Source organism: Anolis sagrei, chromosome 6 (genome assembly GCF_037176765.1).
Source record: "Anolis sagrei isolate rAnoSag1 chromosome 6, rAnoSag1.mat, whole genome shotgun sequence".
NCBI lineage: Eukaryota > Metazoa > Chordata > Lepidosauria > Squamata > Dactyloidae > Anolis > Anolis sagrei.
In genome coordinates this window covers 110,874,325-110,894,011 of record NC_090026.1, presented here as the reverse complement: position 1 = coordinate 110,894,011, position 19,687 = coordinate 110,874,325, and the positions used below count along the sequence as shown (strand labels likewise).

The window sequence follows — 19,687 nt, the reverse complement described above, 5'->3', positions numbered from 1 at the left end:
CTTGAACTGTGTCTGTGGGGCTAGTGAGCAACTAATGTAGAATTAGGATTACATGGTTTGAGCTTCTATCTTACAAGACTATCCAAGTAATAAAATTTTGATCCTGGCTGTCAATGCCATCTGCACAGGTACAAACAAGCTGCTAACTTGCGCCTTCTAAGGGAGGGCAATCTTAGCCAAGATCAGATGTATAGCCCATGCAGCAATGCAAACCTCTCAGCCCACAGCACTACTGTCTTATTAAGTTTCAACCTTTTTGCCTTCATCTATTTCCAAAGTAGTTCCAGACAGCTGTTCAAGATTCTCTGAATTATCTAACTGAAAAGGAAAGGGACAGTTGCAGCTGATCTTCATAGTTCACATGATCTCTCCCAATGTTTCATGGAAATGCATCATTGGGTCCATAATACAGTTGAATTCTGAAATATTTATTTATTTATTTATTCTCGCATTTCTATCCCGTCCTTCTCAACCCCCGAAGGGGGACTCAGGATGAGCCCCATTCCAAAGCCATTACATAACAAATTACAAAATTAAAACCACAATTAGACATAAAAGCATAATTAACAATACATAAGCCATCGTTAAAACAGTAAAACAGTCTCATCAGATACACTATGTGCATAATAGAAAGAAGGAATATGCTCTTCAGGGACCATGCATTTCTGAATTATTAGACCTACTGCAACACAGTAACTTTAAACCTAACCTGGATCCATAGTTCATTTGCCACAGTATCAAATGCTGCAGCAAAAACCTTTTGCATTCATAAGATTGTATTATCTTCAGCCTTTCCCTAGTGCACATCATCCATTAGGGCAGGGGTCCCCAAATTAAAGTCTGCAGGCCAGATGCAGCCTTCCAAGGTCATTTAACCAGCCCCCGCCATAAACTTTATGGACTTCGGATCGCTAAGTCTGAAACGACTTTGGTTAAAATAGTTCTTCATTTTAAATATTATAGTGTTCTTTCATGTTTTTGGACTACAAATAAGATGTGTGCTGTGTGTATAGGGATGTGTTTTTTTCAATCTACTCTCCAGGCCCCCAATAATCTGAGGGACTGTGTGTTAGGACAACCAAGATTATCTCCATAAAAAGGGGTAAGAATCTGGGGCTTTATCTTCTTTCTCTCAGAATAGAATTCACTACCTCTGAGGTTTATGGCTAAATACAATTACTGATCTCAACTAGAGTAGACCCTACTAATGAGAAAATAAATGCTTAAAGTCAACTATGACCCCTTCCACACAGCTAAATAAAATCCTACATTTTCTGCTTTGAACTGGAATATATTGTAGTGTGGACTCTGATAACCCAGTTCAAAGCAGATATTGTGGGACTGTCTGCCTTGATATTCTGGGTTATACAGCTGTGTGGAAGGGCCCTAATTCAGTGGGTATACTTCAGATGGAACCAGTAACTTTATTTAAACCTGAATCCTCAGACCAATACTGGCAACTTTTAAAACTCCCTAGTGAGTCGATTAGTTAAAGTCTAAGGTAGCAGCCCCTAGTTTGCATGTGCAACAACTCAGATACTGGATACAGAATGCTAGTGAAGAACTCAAATACATGATTTGAAAGAATGGAATTCACCTTCTGCTGGGCAACTTGGAAGGCGCTGAACAGACAGCGCTCTGGCACCACGAAATGCAGAGGAAACCTTAAGAAATGGGGCCACAAAGTGGAGTGTGGAGAAGAGCAAACCACAGGCCACCTATTACAATTTATTCTGAGCCCTGCCACATGCACAATGGAGGACCTTCTTATAGCAACACCAGAGGCACTGCAAGAGGCCAGCTACTGGTCAAAGGACGTTTAGTTTAATGGCAAGTTTTTAAACCTTGTGTTTTTAAACACATTACAACTGTACCCTCGGCTCGCGTTTAACACAATAAATAAACCATCTCCTGAGCGGAACCACAAAGTCAGGGACAACTTTTAATAGCAGTTCCTCATGACTAAAGGTGATCTGTGAAAGATGACTGATCTTTCGGGGGGGGGGGGGGGGGTTAAAAAGAGGAGCTCAAAGCTATTAGGAATGAAAGCTCAAGCACATGTCAGTCTATATCCTAGAAAAATAGCTTTGCATCAGATATCAAAAATACATTATCTCAAAGCCAAGTTGAATTTTTTTTTTAAAAAAAAGCCAAAAATAAATGTATTGTTACAAAGGGCCCTTGACATTCTTTTTACACAAATACCCTTTTACACAATACAAAAATGGACAGAGAGCATTAACTGCCTCAGAAAGTCAATCTGAAGTGTATGAACTTCTTATTAACACCTCACTATGATTCCACAGCTTCAACGCTTTTTGCCTTTACATTCTAAACTCTAAATATTAACTTCTAAACTAAATGTGTCAGTTGATCTGGTTTACAACAACTAAGTGTTTCAACTGAAAGTGTGTCCTGAGAGAAAAATACAAATTCAAGTATTCCAGCAAAAGCAAAGACAAATCCCTGATAACACAATCCCGAACATTCAAAAGTGATGTAGCACTAAGTGCAACGGAACTTAAACACATATAAGAATAAGTCATTAAAATATTGATAAAGAATGGCTACATGTACAACAGATAAAAGGACTTCCAGATTTATCAAGTTTAGAACATATATTATGGAAAGAAATAACCAGGGAAAATGAAGTGAGTATAATTACTGAAATTATATGAAGGCAGGGATTCTAATTAAGATGCTCACAGGGCACAGTGAAACATAGGTGAGCAAATTGGGGGGGGGGGGATTGATTTTCTAATCTCAGTACATTCTAAGAGCCTCAACAGTTTATCTAGCTAAAGGTGAGTAAGAGGTGCGCAAAAGTGGGGAGAAGGTCCTCATGCCTTGTTGAGGTTGCTCTTGGAGGCTTCCAAGAGCTGAAATTCTCATTTTGACCTAAAAAAGAAAAGCTAGGTGAGGGATACATAAAGAAGCTTTTGAGGGGCACACACACTGCTGCTCTAAATTGAACATCCCATCTGTCATAGTCAGCTATTTGACTAATTTCTTTTTGTTTCTTAATTACTGCACATAGTACTTTCAAGGACCTCTTAAAGATCTAAATAACAGCCTTCTTTTAGAGAAGGATCAAGAATGTTTTTTTTTCTAATTATGAAATGACAAGAGTCCAAAACAGCCCACACTCCCATCAAAAGCAACTGCAGATCCCACCGGATATATATATACATCTCCCACATTTCCAGATTCTGAATGCAGAATCTGGAAATGTGTATGTGTTTCAATCTAGGAGAGAGACACTTTTCTATTAAAAGCTATTAGTATTCTTGGGGGGGAGAGAGACCAAGGAGAAATGTTTAACAAATTCCAAATAAGACATTTTAAAATTCCAAATTGGATTTTTAAGTTTAACATGCACAATCCGAAGCCTACACTATTTTCTTGGAAGGGATAAGTGTTCCTAATACTCAATAGTACTATATTCTTTCTACAGGTGAGCCCCAATTTATGGTAATTAAACTTCACCTTTTTCAAGGAAGAGAGAGAAAGGTTTCGCCCACAATTCATAGCTCTCTCAACATGCCTGTGCACTTGAGCAAGGCCAGAGGGGCAAGGAAATGAAGTTGAGGCAAGGAAACAAGAGTGTTCAGAGTTTTGGCATGAAATTCTGAGGATCAAGAAAACATGACTGATCCTCTTTTACCTGTCTAGGTTGAGAAAGGGAAAGAATACAACTGCAATCTCGACATTACTCAAAATAATGGTTTCCCTTTTGTCTGCTTAGAAGCAGGAATCTGAGGGGGAGGGAGGAACTCAAATCTTGCTGTCATTTGATAGTACCTTTGCCTATTTAAAAGATACATCAGGTGGAGGAAGAAACTGCAATCTTAGATTTAAAGGGAGCTTCCTCTATATATTGGAGCTACAGAAAAATGGAAGACTGCTTTCTCTACTTGGAAAGCCTGCTGTAAAAACCGTAACAGCAAATGAACTATCTCTACTGCCCTTGTGCTCTCTGCACCTGCTGCAGAAGACACAGAAAACAAGCTGCTTCCCTTTCTTTAACTGTTTTCTCCATGTGGAACCCTGTTAGAGATGGCAAAGTGGAAAAAAAAACAGTTCTTAACAGTTACTTTCTGTATGCCCCTATGGAGAGGACATCATCTTAATGCAAACCAGATCTCCCCAGCCAAGCCCCCTTGGTATCAGAAACTTCTGCCACTTTGGGTCCTCTGGATAACCATCTCCACTTCTCTAGCATGCAAAAGATTAGGTTCTGATGTTTTGTGCTTTAAACCTCTAAGATTAGCAGTAGGTTGAGTAAAACCACTCACTCTATTACTATTTCCTTTCTGTTAGACTATATCCCCCCAATCTCAAAGGATTTCTTGTAGAATATTTATGTCCACCTCAAGTTACATTGTGAAGTACAGGAAATCAACCTCCAAGTAAGTCAGGACCCATGTGATCTTATGATTTTTTAAAGACTAAAACAAATTTACTCTCACTCACTTCAAATTAATTATTTTCAAGAAAACCCCTTCGGATGAACGTTTTGTCTCTCTGTTTAGTCTGCAACCATGAATTTACTCACACACAGCTTGAGAAAAAAACCCAATGCACAAATCTTGATTTCATCATTTTATATAGGGACCATTGTTTTAATATGTCATTGTATATAATGTGACTTGAGCATCCTCCAATTTTGGAATACATTGTGTATGTTCACACAGGTCTGGAACCAAACCCCAAAGGGACCACTGTATTAATATATCCATGACAGAAAGAAGATCACGCTAGCCCAGCTACGGGCGAACTTTGACCCTCCAGATGTTTTGAACTTCAACTCCCAAATATCCCGGCCAGCTTACTGGCTGTTAGGAATTGTGAGAGTTGAAGTCCAAAATACCTGCAGGGCCAAAGTTTGCCCATGCCTGCACTAGCCTAGCCTCACACAAGACATTTATTTTTCTAAAATGAATGTTATGAAAGTAATACAAACAACATTAAGATACTGATACTTTCATATATTGCACTCTTGCTATCATTTTCTTTCTTTCTTTTCAAACCGAACATACCACTGATGTTTCAGGTGACAAGTAAAATGCACAGTAACTAAAATATACATCTGTGTGACAGATAAACGTATAACTAGCAAATACTAAGTGTCCATTATTTTGCTGTCATGTGAGAAAAGCATCCCATCGGTAATGATGCTGGGTACTGATATCTCATCCTCTTATTATGTTACCATAATAATTTCTAGCTATTCCAGAGCTAGAAAAAAGACTAACAACTACTCTGATCTGAAAAGAAACAGCTTTGGAGAACAGTGCAGGAAGGTGGGCACACATGGCACCCAAAAACTGAATCACTGTACCGTACTATTGAAGTAGCACTATTCCCGTAGGACCAGGGGCCCTTACATACAACCCTATATCCCAGAATATCAAGGCTGAAAATCCCACATTATCTGAGTGTGGACTCAGATAAACCAGTTCAAAGCAGATATTGTGGGATTTTCTGCCTTGATATTCCGGGTATATGGCTACTTTTTCACTTTTCTAAGAGATGGAATGCATCTACACAAACCCAATAATTGATTCAAAAATTGAATTCATCCCTTTGGTTGAAAGAGGCTTCTTATTCTTTTAGTAAGGATTACAACACAGACCCCTTTGAGGAAAACTTAACCCAAACTAAACTAGTCCACCTAGCTTGTCATTAGCCCATTTTCTGTAGAATATGTAAATACGTAGCACAAATCACTCAGAAACCTGCTATAAAACAGTTCTTTGTTAATCTATTGTTCTATTTGTTAATGTTGTTCTGCTTTAAATATTTTTACTGTTATGCTTCACTCCAAGTAAGCCATAGCAGCACACCTGTTTTTTTAATACAACCACCCTGAATGTTGGGTTTGGTTTTAATAAAAAGCTACAAGACAGAGTGGGTGATCTGAAATCCACCTCTCTAGTTCTATGTTTTTGTAATGTTATAACGCTGCTGAAGTGAGGTGCACTTATTTTTTTAAAGTATTTTCATTTTATTTCACTCATCTCAAGGCATAGTTCATTACAACCTACAGTAACAGATTGCTCTGTTTAGGCAACATAATGGTGGAGAAATAGAGGTACCAAATGTTTCTATAATTTCTAAAATGAGACCAGGTCTACAAAACTTTTTTGCAGATCAGTATGTTTACCCTAAATTCCTTGACATGTAGGTTAGATGAATCCTCCACACCAGGCTATTTGCAGGACAATGGCAGCATACTGTTTTCTCAAAGCAATAACACACCACTATTTGAAGTTAACAATGATACATTTTCAGCACCGTATGTTCTAAATGTCATTATTCCGTGAACTTATGTAAAGAAAATAGTTAGAAAAAGAAGGCTCAAATATAGAATGTGCTCAAGTATTTTTGTTGTTATATTGTTCACGTTCAACTCCTGGCTTACAATCTACAGTAGGGGTGTCAAACTCATTTTCACTAAGGGCCACATCAGCCTTATGACTGCCTTCAAAATGTTGTTTGCAATTGTAAGACTGTATAACTGTAACTATTTTTCCCGGACATTGAAGCCTCATGGGTATCAGACCAAAGTGTACAGTAATTTCATGGATCTAACAAGGACCAGTGCTTCCATTGCCATTCAGAGACAACTCTCCCAGCTCAATCCATGAACCACCACTGCCCAAACTAGTAAGGATGATGGAATAGGTAATCCATGTGTTGGGTGGCGTTTACCTCAAACTGTGCTCCAGCGCACAAAGGATAAGTAACAATGCTTTCTACCAGAGCTTAAAATACTATAGATTTCAATAAAGTTTAAAAATTTACCAATTGGCACTTTTAGTTAAAAACCCAACCTTTCACTTTCCAAAACAAATAATGAAAGCATTATAAATCTACCTTCAATCAATTTTAAAGAATATTGGTAACGCCTTATTTTTGAATGGTCTATGTTGGTGTAACTTATACTGATCAACATTACTGATTTTCAATCCGCACTAAGAAAATTTCAACTTTGGCAATGCAGTATGTATAAGTGAAATACATTATACATAACAAAATGACATGGAAAATTTAAAGGAAGCACTGTGGCCTGTTTAACCTTTGGCTACTCATTCAGGAGGCCTTGTATTGGTAATAGTTAAAAAACCAAGATCTATAGTACAGCCTATGAAAACAGAATAAACAAAAGTCTATGAGCTTATTTCCCTTTCTGGTAGTGTTATAACTAGCCTGAACTACTGCTGAGGAATCATGTGTTGTATTCTGATGCATGCACTGGAAGCTAGCAGTATTGTAAGAAAAATTCAGTTAAGATTAACTCACCACCATCCCTCTCTCTAACTCTGTGAGTATGCATGCTTTTAGCTTTACTGTGTCCAGTGCTGTCACCATATTTGTTTTCAGGACTATCAGAGCGCCGCAACATTTTATTTGGTGGTGAAGGGTCTGTGGTGTCTCGCATCTTCTCATGCCGATGATCACCACCACTGGGGTGACTCTTTGATGAGTATTTAAGAGCCTGAAAGAAATTACAAGACAAATACAGAATTCTAAGTTGTGTCTTGGTAGCCAACAAAGACTTTATGACAAATACTTTTCCTCTCCGGGCCTTTATTTTTATAACATCAGACGAACAACTATTGATATCAAAATAGGTCATGTGGCACCTGCAAAAGGCTTGTGGTAGCCTAATCATTTTTTTTAACTCCTCCCATCACCACCTGAACCACACTATACCACCCACAAACTCTTTTTGAAACATCGGGCTGGCAAACCTACAGACCTAAACAAATGGTCTACAGTACTCATCTTGGCTGAATTTCCCAATTGTACAGGGCCTGTCAAAAATTACTTTACCAACTTAACAGATAATGCTTTACTGTGAGTTTTTTTTACAAGTTGGTTTCTTGGTTCGGAAGATGTTTTAATGTGCTCCCTCCCCTTTTCTGCTGGATATTTTTCTCTTCCATGATTTGCTTTAACAGTGATTGCCGTTGTCTTTATTTAAGCCATTCCTAATTTATAGCAGCTTTAAGGTGGGCCTGTCACAGACATGTTTGGCAGGACTTCTTCAGAGGGAACCCACTTTTACTGAAACTTATCAAGGCATAGCTGAGTATGCTTTCCTTCAATCACTTCCATTTTCCTTTTAAAAACATCGAAACACTATTATCAGTATTCAAGTTCTATGATGACACCTCTAGGTAGATTCCTGTAGGTTAATACTTTTTGCTATTTTAGAAGGCAATAATCAAGACACTGTGCACTACAAATGCAGTACAATAACATTGCTTTTCTTGCAGAGAACAGTAAAGGTTTCTATTTAATTAATGAAAAGAAGCTTTAAAAACCTTTTACTACTAGTTTTAAATATGTAAGCCTCTCGCTGTGTGCTGCTATCCCACACAAGGCACGTAAAGATTAGATTTCAATCAGTAGGACCTTTATGAAATAAAAATGTTTGTGGTGTATTTTTCCTAGACTACAATTTCTGAAGAGAGACTAATAATTGCTCAGGAATAAAAGGGATATTAGGTGCACATGTTACAACTGCTGTGCATTTATTTAATAGCCACAGCAACCTGTGTCCACCAAATATAACATTCTGTAAGCACACTTTCGTGTGTTGAATGTTTTCATCAGGCTCCAGTTGTCAAAATCTTTATACACACCCATTTTTGGATAAATAAGTCAAACAGTCCTAATTCCAACCACTTCCTATTTTTTGCTATTATCCCATTAGCAAGTACAGGTTCAGCATTCCTTATCCCAAATTCCAAGACTCCAAAATCGTCCTCGCAAGTGACTTCTCTAATTTCTGATGATTCAATGTGCACAAACTTTGTTTCATACACAAAATTAGTCAAAACTTTAAAGTATTGTAAAATTACCTTCGGGCAATGTGTACAAAGTGGGTATGAAATAAAAATAAATTCTGTGTTTGGACTGGGATCCCAGCTCCAAAATATCTCATTATGTATCTACCTGCAAAGACAGGTATTTCAGTATCTGAATTCTAATATGCTTCTGGTCCCAAGCATTTCAGATTGCAAGTACACTACAGAATTAATGCAGTTTAACTGCCATGGCTAAATGCTATGGAACCCTGGGTTCTGGAATTTGGCGAGGCACAAGAACTCTTTATTGTGCTGGTGACAGAACAAACTACAACTCCCAGAAGTCTGCAGCATTGAACCAGGGCAGTTAAAGTGGCGTCAAACCACATTCATTCTATAGTACAGGTACACTGCTTGATGAGGGATGCTCAAGCTGTATTTTTTAAATGGGTACCACAATGTATTCCTAATTTAAAACCGCCTCACTGACAGGACTCCATCTACACTGCCTTATAAGGTGATTTGAGACAGCATCATATGGCCAGTGTAGACCATAAAACGGGGATGCTTTGAATGAGATTTTCCTGCTACTTGGGAGGGTTGGACTGGATGGCCCACAAGGTCTCTTCCAACTCTATAGTTCTATGATTGTAGACCAGGCATGGACAAACTTCAGCCCTCTAGGTGATTTGGACTTCAACTCCCACACTTCCTAACAGCCTACCGGCTGTCAGGAATAATGGAAGTTACTGGCTGTCAGAAATTATGGAAGTTGAAGCCCAAAACACCTGGAGGGCTGAAGTTTACCCATGCCTGATATAGACTTATATAAATTATCACATTACACTGTTGAAGCACTGTTGTTCCACTTTAAATCCTATGACAGCCCCCTGTGGAATTCTGGCCTTTGTACGTAATGAGGCCCAGGACACATCCAGTTTGGAATTTTGAAGACCCCTCCCTAAAGTGCACATCCCAGGAATCCAGAGGCGGCAGGCATGGGATTTAAAGTGGAATAACAGCACTCTTAACAGTGTAGTGCAGGCATGTGCAAACTTTGGCCTGGCAGGTGTTTTGGACTTCAACTCCCATAATTTCTAAGAGGGCCAAAGTTTGCACATGCCTGTTGTAGTGAGCTCAGCTGCACTGAATGAATGTACCCTGACCATATGATACAGTCTGAAACTGCATGAGAAGCTGCAGTGTAGTTGGGGGCCAGGAAAGGGCGGTGGCAAGGGACAACAACAGTTCTCTTGGATAGAACTTACCCTTTATTAAATTTGAGGAGAGGGTTAGAAATAAATAAGGGGGGGGGCAGTTTTAATTTCTAGCCCAGGCATAGGCAATCTTTGGCCCTCCAGGTGTTTTGGACTTCTACTCCCATCATTCCTAACAGCCACAGGCCCTCCTTTCCCCCCTCAGCCACTTAAGTGGCCGAGGGAGGAAAGGAAGGGGCCCGAAGTTATAAGGAGCTATGAGAGTGTAAATCCAAAAGACATGGAGGGCCCAAGTGTGCCCATGTCTGATGTAGGCACACCGTTGAATATATACCGTTGGACACTACTTGAACTGCCATGGCTGTTAGGAGTGGTGGGATCTGCAGTCCAAAACACCTGGAGGGCCAAAGTTTGCCCATTTCATTGAATTTATGCTGTTGGACACCACTTGAACTGTCATGGCTGTTAGGAATGGTGGGATCCGCAGTCCAAAAGACCCGGAAGGCCGAAGTTTGCCCATGTCATTGAATTTATGCAGTCGGACACCACTTTAACTGCCATGGCTGCTAGGAATGGTGGGATCTGCAGTCCAAAACACCAGGAGGGCTGAAATTTGCCCGTGTCACTGAATTTATGCAGTCGGCCACCACTTGAACTGCCATGGCTGTTAGGAGTGGTGGGATCTGCAGTCCAAAACACCAGGAGGGCCGAAGTTTGCCTGTGTCATTGAATTTATGCAGTCGGACACCACTTGAACTGCCATGGCTGTTAGGAATGGTGGGAGCTGCAGTACAAAACACCAGGAGGGCCAAAGTTTGCCTGTGTCATTGAATTTATGCAGTTGGACACCAATGGCTGTTAGAAATGGTGGGAGCTGCAGTTCAAAACACCTGGAGGGCCAAAGTTTGCCCATGTCACTGAATTTATGCAGTCGGCCACCACTTTAACTGCCATGGCTGTTAGGAAGGGTGCGATCTGCAGCCCAAAACACCAAGAGGGCTGAAGTTTGCCCATGATATTGAATTTATGCACCACTTGGAACTGCCATGGCTGTTAGGAATGCCTGTTCTAAGCTATTGCCTCACACTGCTGTGTTAATTTAAAGGGGGGGGGGGAACGCCCCCTCCTCCCCAAAAAGAAAAAAAGACCTATCTACGGGTCATTCCAGACGGACCCTCTATCTCAGGATCTGATCCCAGGTGGTCTGCTTGAAACTGGGTTATAGGAGCCCACAGTGCAAGATAGTCCGGGATAAACAGAAACGACCTGGGCTCAGATCCGGGGCGCTAGGCCTCTCTCGCTCCCCCCCTTCCCGTTGGAGGCCGCCCCTTCCTCCCTCCCTCCCCTTGTTCGCGCGGCCCAGGAAGCAGGCCGAGGCCCTTTGCGGCCTAGAGCGGCGGGCCAAGCCTGCGCTGGAGTAGCTGCGGCCGGCCCTCCTCCCACACTCCGCTGCGGCGGCGGCGAAGGAGGTACCTGGTAGGGCTGCGAGTCCCCCTTGCGGTCGTGACAGCTGAAGGGAGAGAAAAAAGAGAAACAGTGGCGTTAGCGAGAGAGTGGCCGTTACTGGCGGTTGGGAGAGAGGGAGGGGAGGAAGGGGGAGGGAAGGGGGGGGCGAGGAAGATGGAGGACGGGGGCTTATTTACCCATCATTGAGTCTTTGCTGTTTCCTCGCATACATTACCATCAATGCCCGGCCTGTGAGAGAGAGACTGAGGGGACCAGGAGGAGGAGGAGGAGGAGGGCGCGGCTGGGCCACGGACGGGGAAGGAAGGAAGGAGGAAGGGGAGGGAGGAGGAGGAGGAGGAGGAGAGAGGCCCAGCGGCGCTCACGGGCCCATCGCCTCGCCGCCCAACGGAACGCAACGCGGAAACGCAACGCAGAAGGAAGGAAGGCGAAGGCGGCGACGACGACGACGACGTCTCCCCCCTCCCGCCGCCGCCACCACCGTCTCCTCCCCCCTCCTCCTTCCTTCCTCCTCCTCCTCCTCCCTCTCCCTCAGTCACTGCTCCCAACACTACCGCCGTCCAACTACATCCGGGAAACTCAAGCGACGACGCCTTCGCCAAACGTCGGCTCCGCTCGGCTCTTTCCGCCCAAGCTCCTCCCTCTCCTCCGCCTGCCTTCCTCTTTTCGCGGCTTCGCACTTCGGGTATCCTCGGCCGCTTCCGGACACCAGCCGATCCCTCCCCCTTCGGGTTTGAAGAAGACACGCCTTCTACTCATCTTCGGTATTTTCCGGACCAAGCCCTGCTTTTCGGGCGACGTCGGCTCTCTCCGCTCCTGCCTTCTTCGCCGGGGAAAGGCATCGGGTGTTTCCGGAAAGAGCCGAGAGACGGGCGAAGACTACTACTACTACTACTACTACCAATAATAATAATAATAAACTTTATTTATACCCCGTTACCATCTCCCCATGGGACTCGGTGCAGCTTACATGAGGCCGAGCCCACAATACAACAATACAAGCAAAACAAGCAATAACAAATACAATACAAAGCAATTAAATGGTGATTATGATAATAAAAACAATCGGCGCTGACAAAATTACCCTCTGTCTTGTTTACTGTGTACTAATCTTGTTGTGTATCTAATAATAATAATATTAATAATAATAATAATAATAGCATATAATAATAATAATAATAATAATAAGTGGTCCCAGTGGTGATCAGCACACTGGGTGCAGTGCCTAAAGACCTTGGCCTGCACTTAATAATAATAATAATTATTATTATTTATTTATTTATTTATTTATTTATTTGTATCCCGCTTTTCTCCTGTGGGTAGGATTCAAATCGGTGTGTTGTTGTTGTTCATTCGTTCAGTCGTCTCCGACTCTTTGTGACCTCATGGACCAGCCCACGCCAGAGCTCCCTGTCGGCCGTCACCACCCCCAGCTCCTTCAAGGTCAGTCCAGTCACTTCAAGGATGCCATCCATCCATCTTGCCCTTGGTCGGCCCCTCTTCCTTTTGCCTTCCACTTTCTCCAGCATCATTGTCTTCTCTAGGTTTTGCTGTCTCCTCATGATGTGGCCAAAGTACTTCAACTTTGTCTCTAGTGTCCTTCCCTCCAGTGAGCAGTCGGGCTTTATTTCCTGGAGGATGGACTGGTTGGATCTTCTCGCAGTCCAAGGCACTCTCAGCACTTTCCTCCAGCACCACAGCTCAGAAGCATCTATCTTCCTTCGCTCAGCCTTCCCTAAGGTCCAGCTCTCATATCCGTAGGTTACTACAGGGAATACCATGGCTTTGACTAGGCGGATCTTTGTTGTCAGTCTGATGTCTCTACTCTTCACTATTTTATCGAGACTGGACATTGCTCTCCTCCCAAGAAGTAAGCGTCTTCTGATTTCCTGGCCACAGTCTGCATCTGCAGTAATCTTTGCGCCTAGAAATACAAAGTCTGTCACGGCCTCCACATTTTCTCCCTCTATTTCCCACTTGTCAATCATTCTTGTTGCCATAATCTTGGTTTTTTTTTTTTTTTGATGTTTTGATGTCAAATCGGTGTACAAGGGTTAAAAATGACAAAACTGCATATCATAAAAATACCAAAAAAAATCATATAAGCAAAACAAACACATTAGGTTAGCCAAATTAAACAAATTAATAAATTAAAACATTAAACCATTAAAAAAATCCCTGACCCTCAGACAATTAAGGTTATCAATTAAAAGAGTTATTCTATACATAAATAAATAAATAGTATCAATGTTAGGAACTGTGGGGGTTGAATTCCAAAACACCCAGAGGGTCCAAGATTGCCCATGTCTAATAGATATGATCACAAAATAATAATAATAATAATAATAATAATAATAATAATCTTTATATCATGCTCCCTCTCCAAAAGGACTCGGGACGGCTTACAACAAAATTAAATCATAACATATACATGAGCAAAAGCAAAAAGACAGGACATCACATATAACCAGCAATCACAAGCAGGTTAAATTAACATAACAGTATCACAATAAATACACAGCTTAAAAATTTGCACTTGGTTTAAAAACATAATCGCATCTTGGAGGCAAAACCAGTTAAAACCAATAGGTATTTGACAGAACTAAAAGACCACCATAATATTAAGTAGTCATCATCCGTTTTCGAAAGCTTGCTTCCACATCCAGGTTTTTAGTTCTTTTCTAAACGGAGCTAGAGGGGGAGCCTGTCTGATTTCTTTAGGGAGAGCATTCCAAATATATGATAGTAATAAATGGTTATAATACAGTAATTATTTCTTTATCGTGTCCAAAGCAAATTGAGGATACAGTTATAATGCATAAAAAACCACAGTTATAGAAGGCTTTCATGGCCGGAATCTCTGGGTTGCTGTGAGTTTTCCGGGCTGTATGGCCATGTTCCAGAAGCATTCTCTCCTGACATTTTGCCCACATCTATGGCAGGCATCCTCAGACCTCACAACCTCTGAGGATGCCTGCCATAGATGTGAGTGAAATGTCAGGACATAATGCTTCTGGAACATGGCCATACAGCCCAGAAAACTATTACATTTGGCCTTGCCATAGGTTTTTAAATGCTTGCGTGTTACTGTTTATTGTTTATTTTTTATTTATGCGATTTATATTAATTGTATTGTATTGATTTTTTGTTATTGCTTTTGTTTATTGATGTACTGTGGGCTTGGCCTCATGTATGCCGCACCAAGTCCCTTGGGGAGATGGTAGTGGGGTATAAATAAAGTTTTATTATTATTATCATTATTATTATTATTATTATTATTATTATTCTGGAACATGGCCATACAGCCTGGAAAACTCACAGCAACCCAGAGATTCCGGCCATGAAAGCCTTTGATAACTCCGTGGTTTTAATACATTATAAAAAATACATTGAATTTGCTTTGACCACATCAGTTGCTTCTGATGTAACTGTAAAAAAAGTCCTCCATTTTGCTTGTGGCAGAGCTCATACTGCACTGTGTCAGTTATCTGAGGTTTGCTCTTTTCCACACTCGCATGTTGTGGTCTCCACTTTGTAGTCCTTTCATTGCAATACAATAATAACAGTCAGTAGTAATATATTATGATGATGACGACGACGATATATAATTATAATTATATAATTGTATTAAAATAACAAATGGTTATTGAGCCACCTCTGGCTGAGAAAGGCGGTATACAAATGCAGTAAATAAATAATATAATATAATAAATATCATAGCAATAATATGATAATATATGATATTTTACAAAAATGAAAAAACCCTTTCCTGCATGGTTAGTACCTTGTGCTTGGGCCACAATTCTAGGCATCCATGCAAATACACATTATTATTATTATTATTATTATTATTATTTATGGAGCCTCTGATGGTGCAGTGGGTTAAAACCTTGTGCCGGCAGGACTGAAACCGACAGGTTGCAGGTTCGAATCGGAGGAGAGCGTGGATGAGCTCCCTCTATCAGCTCCAGCTCCACATGCAGGGATATGAGAGAAGCCTCCCACAAGGATGATAAACCATAAAAACATCTGGGTGTCCCCTGGGCAACGTCCTTGCAGACAGCCAATTCTTGCAGTTTCTCAAGTCGCTCCTGACACTACAAAAAATTAAATAAATAATTAGGTTCTTGTAGGTTTTTTCGGGCTATATGGCCATGTTCTAGTGGCATTTCTCCTGACGTTTCGCCTGCATCTATGGCAAGCATCCTCAGAGGTGAGGTCACCTCTGAGGATGCTTGCCATAGATGCAGGCGAAACGTCAGGAGAAATGCCTCTAGAACATGGCCATATAGCCCGAAAAAACCTACAAAACCTAGTGATTCCAGCCATGAAAGCCTTCGACAAATAACTAATTATTTATTTTATTTTTGCAATTATTATTATTCATATTTGCAGAAATGCAACCACCAAACAAGGAAAGTGGTGTCAAAAGTGCATTGTTGAGGTTCCATTGCACTATCTGCCAATGGAGGCTAAATACCTTGCAAAACTACAGCTCCCGAATTCCATAGCACTGAATCATTAAAGTTGAAGTGGTGCATGTCAAACTGCAATTAATTCTACAGTGCAGATCAGGCATGGGCAAACTTGGGTCCTCCAGGTGTTCTGGACAACAACTCCCACGATTATGGGAGTTGCAGTCCAAAATACCTGGAGAGCCGAAGTTTGCCTATGCCTGGCATAACTGCTCCCCTGGTCCCAGGCGTTGCATTGCATTGGGCTTCAGAAGGGTTTAAGGAGGGAGAGAGGGCAATGGCCGCTGAGGCTTCAGAGCTCTTACTGCGCAGGCGCGGGCGGCGTCCTATCCTGCACTTTCTACCTCTGAGCCTTGCGCAGGCGCAGAAACCCGTCCCTGGATTCCGGCTTCTAAGCCAAGGATGGCAACAGCAACGCTATTCTGGGAGGAAGGAGGTCGGTGGGCCCGGGTCGAACAGCTGCCCGCCTGCTTTGCAGCTTTTCTTGGCCGAGGGTTTGAAGGCGAGGGGGGAGAAAGGTCAGGGGGGCATCTACACCGTGGAATGAATGCGGTTTGACACCACTTTCACTCTTCCCTGGCTCAGTGCTGTGGAATGGCAGGACTTGTCTTTTCCTGAGGCACCAGGAAGCTTACAACTCCTGTGATTTCATATTACAGAGCCAAGGAAGATAAAGTGGTGTCAAACTGCATCAATTTTACAATGTAGATGCACTCCCAATGGGAGAAAATACCTAGCTTAGGGACCCGGTGGTCCCCGGGTTATTTGAGAAAGGCATTGTTTGTTTTGCAAAGTTTGGTAATGTGTAACACTGTTTATTATAGGAAACTCAGTCTTTACTTTTGCTTTTTATGATTGCTCTCATTGGAATATGCATAAGGATGTGCGTGAACTACAATTCCCAAAATCATGCGTCAATCCTCCCCAAACCCCGCCTGTATCCGAAGGTGGCCATGTTGAGTATGTTTGGTCCAGATCTGATGTTTGCTGGGTTCGGTGCTCTCTGCATAAGGGTGAACTATAACTCCCAGATCCTAGGTCAATCAACCTCAGAGTGGGCCTGTATGCAAAGTTGGCCACGTTGGGTGTGTGTGCCAAGTTTGGTCCAGATCTGAATTCGGCTAGGTTCAGTTCTCTCTGGATATAGGTGAACTACAGCACCCAATCACCCCCAAACCAAGTCTGTATTCACAGTAGGCCATGTTGGGCGTGTGTGCCAAGTTTAGTCCAAATCCAAATTAGGCTAGGTTCAGTGCTCTCTGGATAAGGGTGAACTATGACTCCCAGATCCTAGGTCAGTCAACCCCAGAGTGGGCCTGTATGCAAAGTTGGCCACTTTGGGTGTGTGTGCCAAGTTTGGTCCAGATCCAAATTCGGCTAGGTTCAGTGCTCTCTGCATAAGGGTGAACTACAACTCCCTGATCCTAGGTCAATCATCCCCAGAGTGGGCTTGTATGCACAGTTAGCCACTTTGGGTGTGTGTGCAAGTTTGATCCAGATCCGAATTCGGCCAGGTTCAGTGATCTCTGGATAAGGGTGAACTACAACTCCCAGTCTCCCCCAGAGTGGGCCTGTATGCAAAGTTGGCCACGTTGGGTGTGTGTGCCAAGTTTGGACCAGATCCGAATTCAGCTAGGTTCAGTGCTCTCTGGATAAGGGTGAACTATAACTCCCGGATCCTAGGTCAGGCACCTCCAAACCAGGCCTGTATGCACTGTTGGCCATGTTGGGTGTGTGTGCCAAGTTTGGTCCAGCTGCAAATTCGGCTGGATTCCGTGTTCTCTGGATAAGGGTGAACTACAACTCCCAGAGCCAAGGTCAATCACCCCCAGAGTGGACCTGTATGCAAAGTTGGCCATGTTGGGTGTGTGTGCCAAGTTTGGTCCAGATCCGAATTCGGCTAGGTTTAGTGCTCTCTGCATAAGGGTGAACTACAACTCCCAGATCCTAGGTCAATCATCCCCAGAGTGGGCCTGTATGCAAAGTTGGCCATGTTGGGGGTGTGTGCCAAGTTGGTCCAGATGCAAAGTCGCTGGCTTCCGTGCTCTCTGGATAAGGGTGAACTACAACTCCCAGCGCCAAGGTCAATCAGCCTCAAACCCTGCCTGTATGCACATTTTGGTCAGTGCACCAAGTTTGGTCCAGATCTGATGTTGGCTGTGTTCAGTGCTCTCTGGATAAGGAGGAACTACAACTCCAAGATCCTAAGTCAATCACCTGCAAATCAGGCCATACAGGCATGGGCAGACTTGGGCCCTCCAGGTGTTTTGGACTTCAACTCCCACAATTCCTAACAGCCTACCGGCTGTTAGGAACTGTGGGAGTTGAAGTCCAAAACACCTGGAGGGGCCAAGTTTGCCCATGCCTGAGGCTGTACTATACTGAGACCCTCGTTTATTGACTTGTGTTTTTGTTCTGCCTGTCTTGGCTTCATGTGTGGTTTCTTAAATATGTTTCCTTTCCTCCATTCTTTATCCAATGCACAGAAAGCTGAATGGTGGTGGACGAAGAAGCGCTTCTTCTTCCTTGGAAGGGCCAAGCCAGAAGGATGACTCACCAGGGGGCCGTCCTGCAAAGCTACAACAACGAGCTTGTGAAATTCGTGGAGGAGCTGCACTTGCAAAGGGAAGAGCTAAACAGACAAATTGAACAAGAGGAAGAGGAGAAGAAGAAAATCCAGGACGAACTTGAGATGCTGACAAAACAATTGGCCTGCGTTTGTGAACGTTTAGCGTGGAAAATGGCTGCACGGAAGGAACTCGATAAAATTCTCGCTGAAACAGAAGTTGCTTATGAGAAGATCTTGGAAAGCTCTAAGATGCTGCTGAATGTTTTGAAAAATGAAAGGCTGAATATGGACAAAACAATCGCGCTAAAAAGTACTGCGGCTGGGGACGGTTCCTTGTTTGGAGCTCAGTCAAACCAACATTAGGTTTGGTGAGACCTTATAGACTATATATCTGTTGATCTTGAGTCACATTTCTGTATCGATGGTGCATTTTTAATATCAAGGAAGTCGAAATAAAGTTTTTAGGGATGAAATATTTAATATAAGCATTCATACCCAAATCAATCAAACCAAATATTTATTTACGACCAGGATAGAATCCCACCTTACAACCATTTTTGATAGATAGGAGACTGATCAGAGCTTCCACCCTTATTTATTTATTTATTTATTTATTTATTTACTGCATTTGTTGACCGCCGTTCTCAGCCCTAGGGCGACTCACGTCGGTTTACAACTTATAAAAACAGTTTACAACAAGGGCATATCAAAACAACAATATAAACATAACAATCAACAATACAAATTACACTAAATCATCTGCGCCGTCTCATCTTAGAATCATAAACCAATCTCGTTGTCCATATTCCGTTCCAGTCGTCATTGCTAATTGTTGTGGCACTGCTAATTGTTGTGGCACTTAGTCAAACGCCTTCTCAAATAACCATGTTTTTAGTCTTTTCCGGAATGTCATGAGGGAGGGCGCCTGTCTGATGTCTGCAGGGAGGGTATTCCACAGCCGGGGGGCCACCACCGAGAAGGCCCTATCCCTCGTCCCCGCCAGGCGTGCCTGTGAGGCAGGCGGGATCGAGAGAAGGGCCTCCCCAGACGATCTCAAGGTCCTCGTGGGCTCATAGGCCGAGATGCGGTCAGAAAGGTATTTATTTACGACCAGGATAGAATCCCACCTTACAACCATTTTTG

At 42.4% G+C, this 19,687-nt stretch overlaps 1 protein-coding gene and 1 pseudogene across 5 annotated transcripts in view; one reads left to right on the top strand and one right to left on the bottom strand.

The window, feature by feature from the left end:
* WAC (WW domain containing adaptor with coiled-coil) overlaps positions 1–12,144 on the bottom strand; it is a 59,605-nt gene extending 47,461 nt beyond the window's left edge. Inside the window, exons 1-4 of one of the 5 annotated variants that reach the window (XM_060782473.2) lie at positions 12,055–12,144; positions 11,510–11,546; positions 8,874–8,967; positions 7,306–7,501 (exon numbers count right to left, since the gene is read on the bottom strand). In XM_060782473.2, the coding sequence (XP_060638456.1) occupies positions 7,306–7,444 (139 nt within the window). In that variant the 5' untranslated portion in view covers positions 7,445–7,501; positions 8,874–8,967; positions 11,510–11,546; positions 12,055–12,144. Of the gene's footprint in view, positions 1–7,305; positions 7,502–8,873; positions 8,968–11,509; positions 11,547–11,679; positions 12,035–12,054 lie in introns of those variants that run through there. The other 4 variants (XM_067470343.1, XM_060782472.2, XM_060782471.2 and 1 more) reach the window with 4 other exon arrangements.
* A 6,379-nt stretch (positions 12,145–18,523) lies between these two features.
* Positions 18,524–18,907, top strand: LOC132779783 (microtubule nucleation factor SSNA1 pseudogene; annotated as a pseudogene).
* Positions 18,908–19,687: the final 780 nt, after the last annotated feature.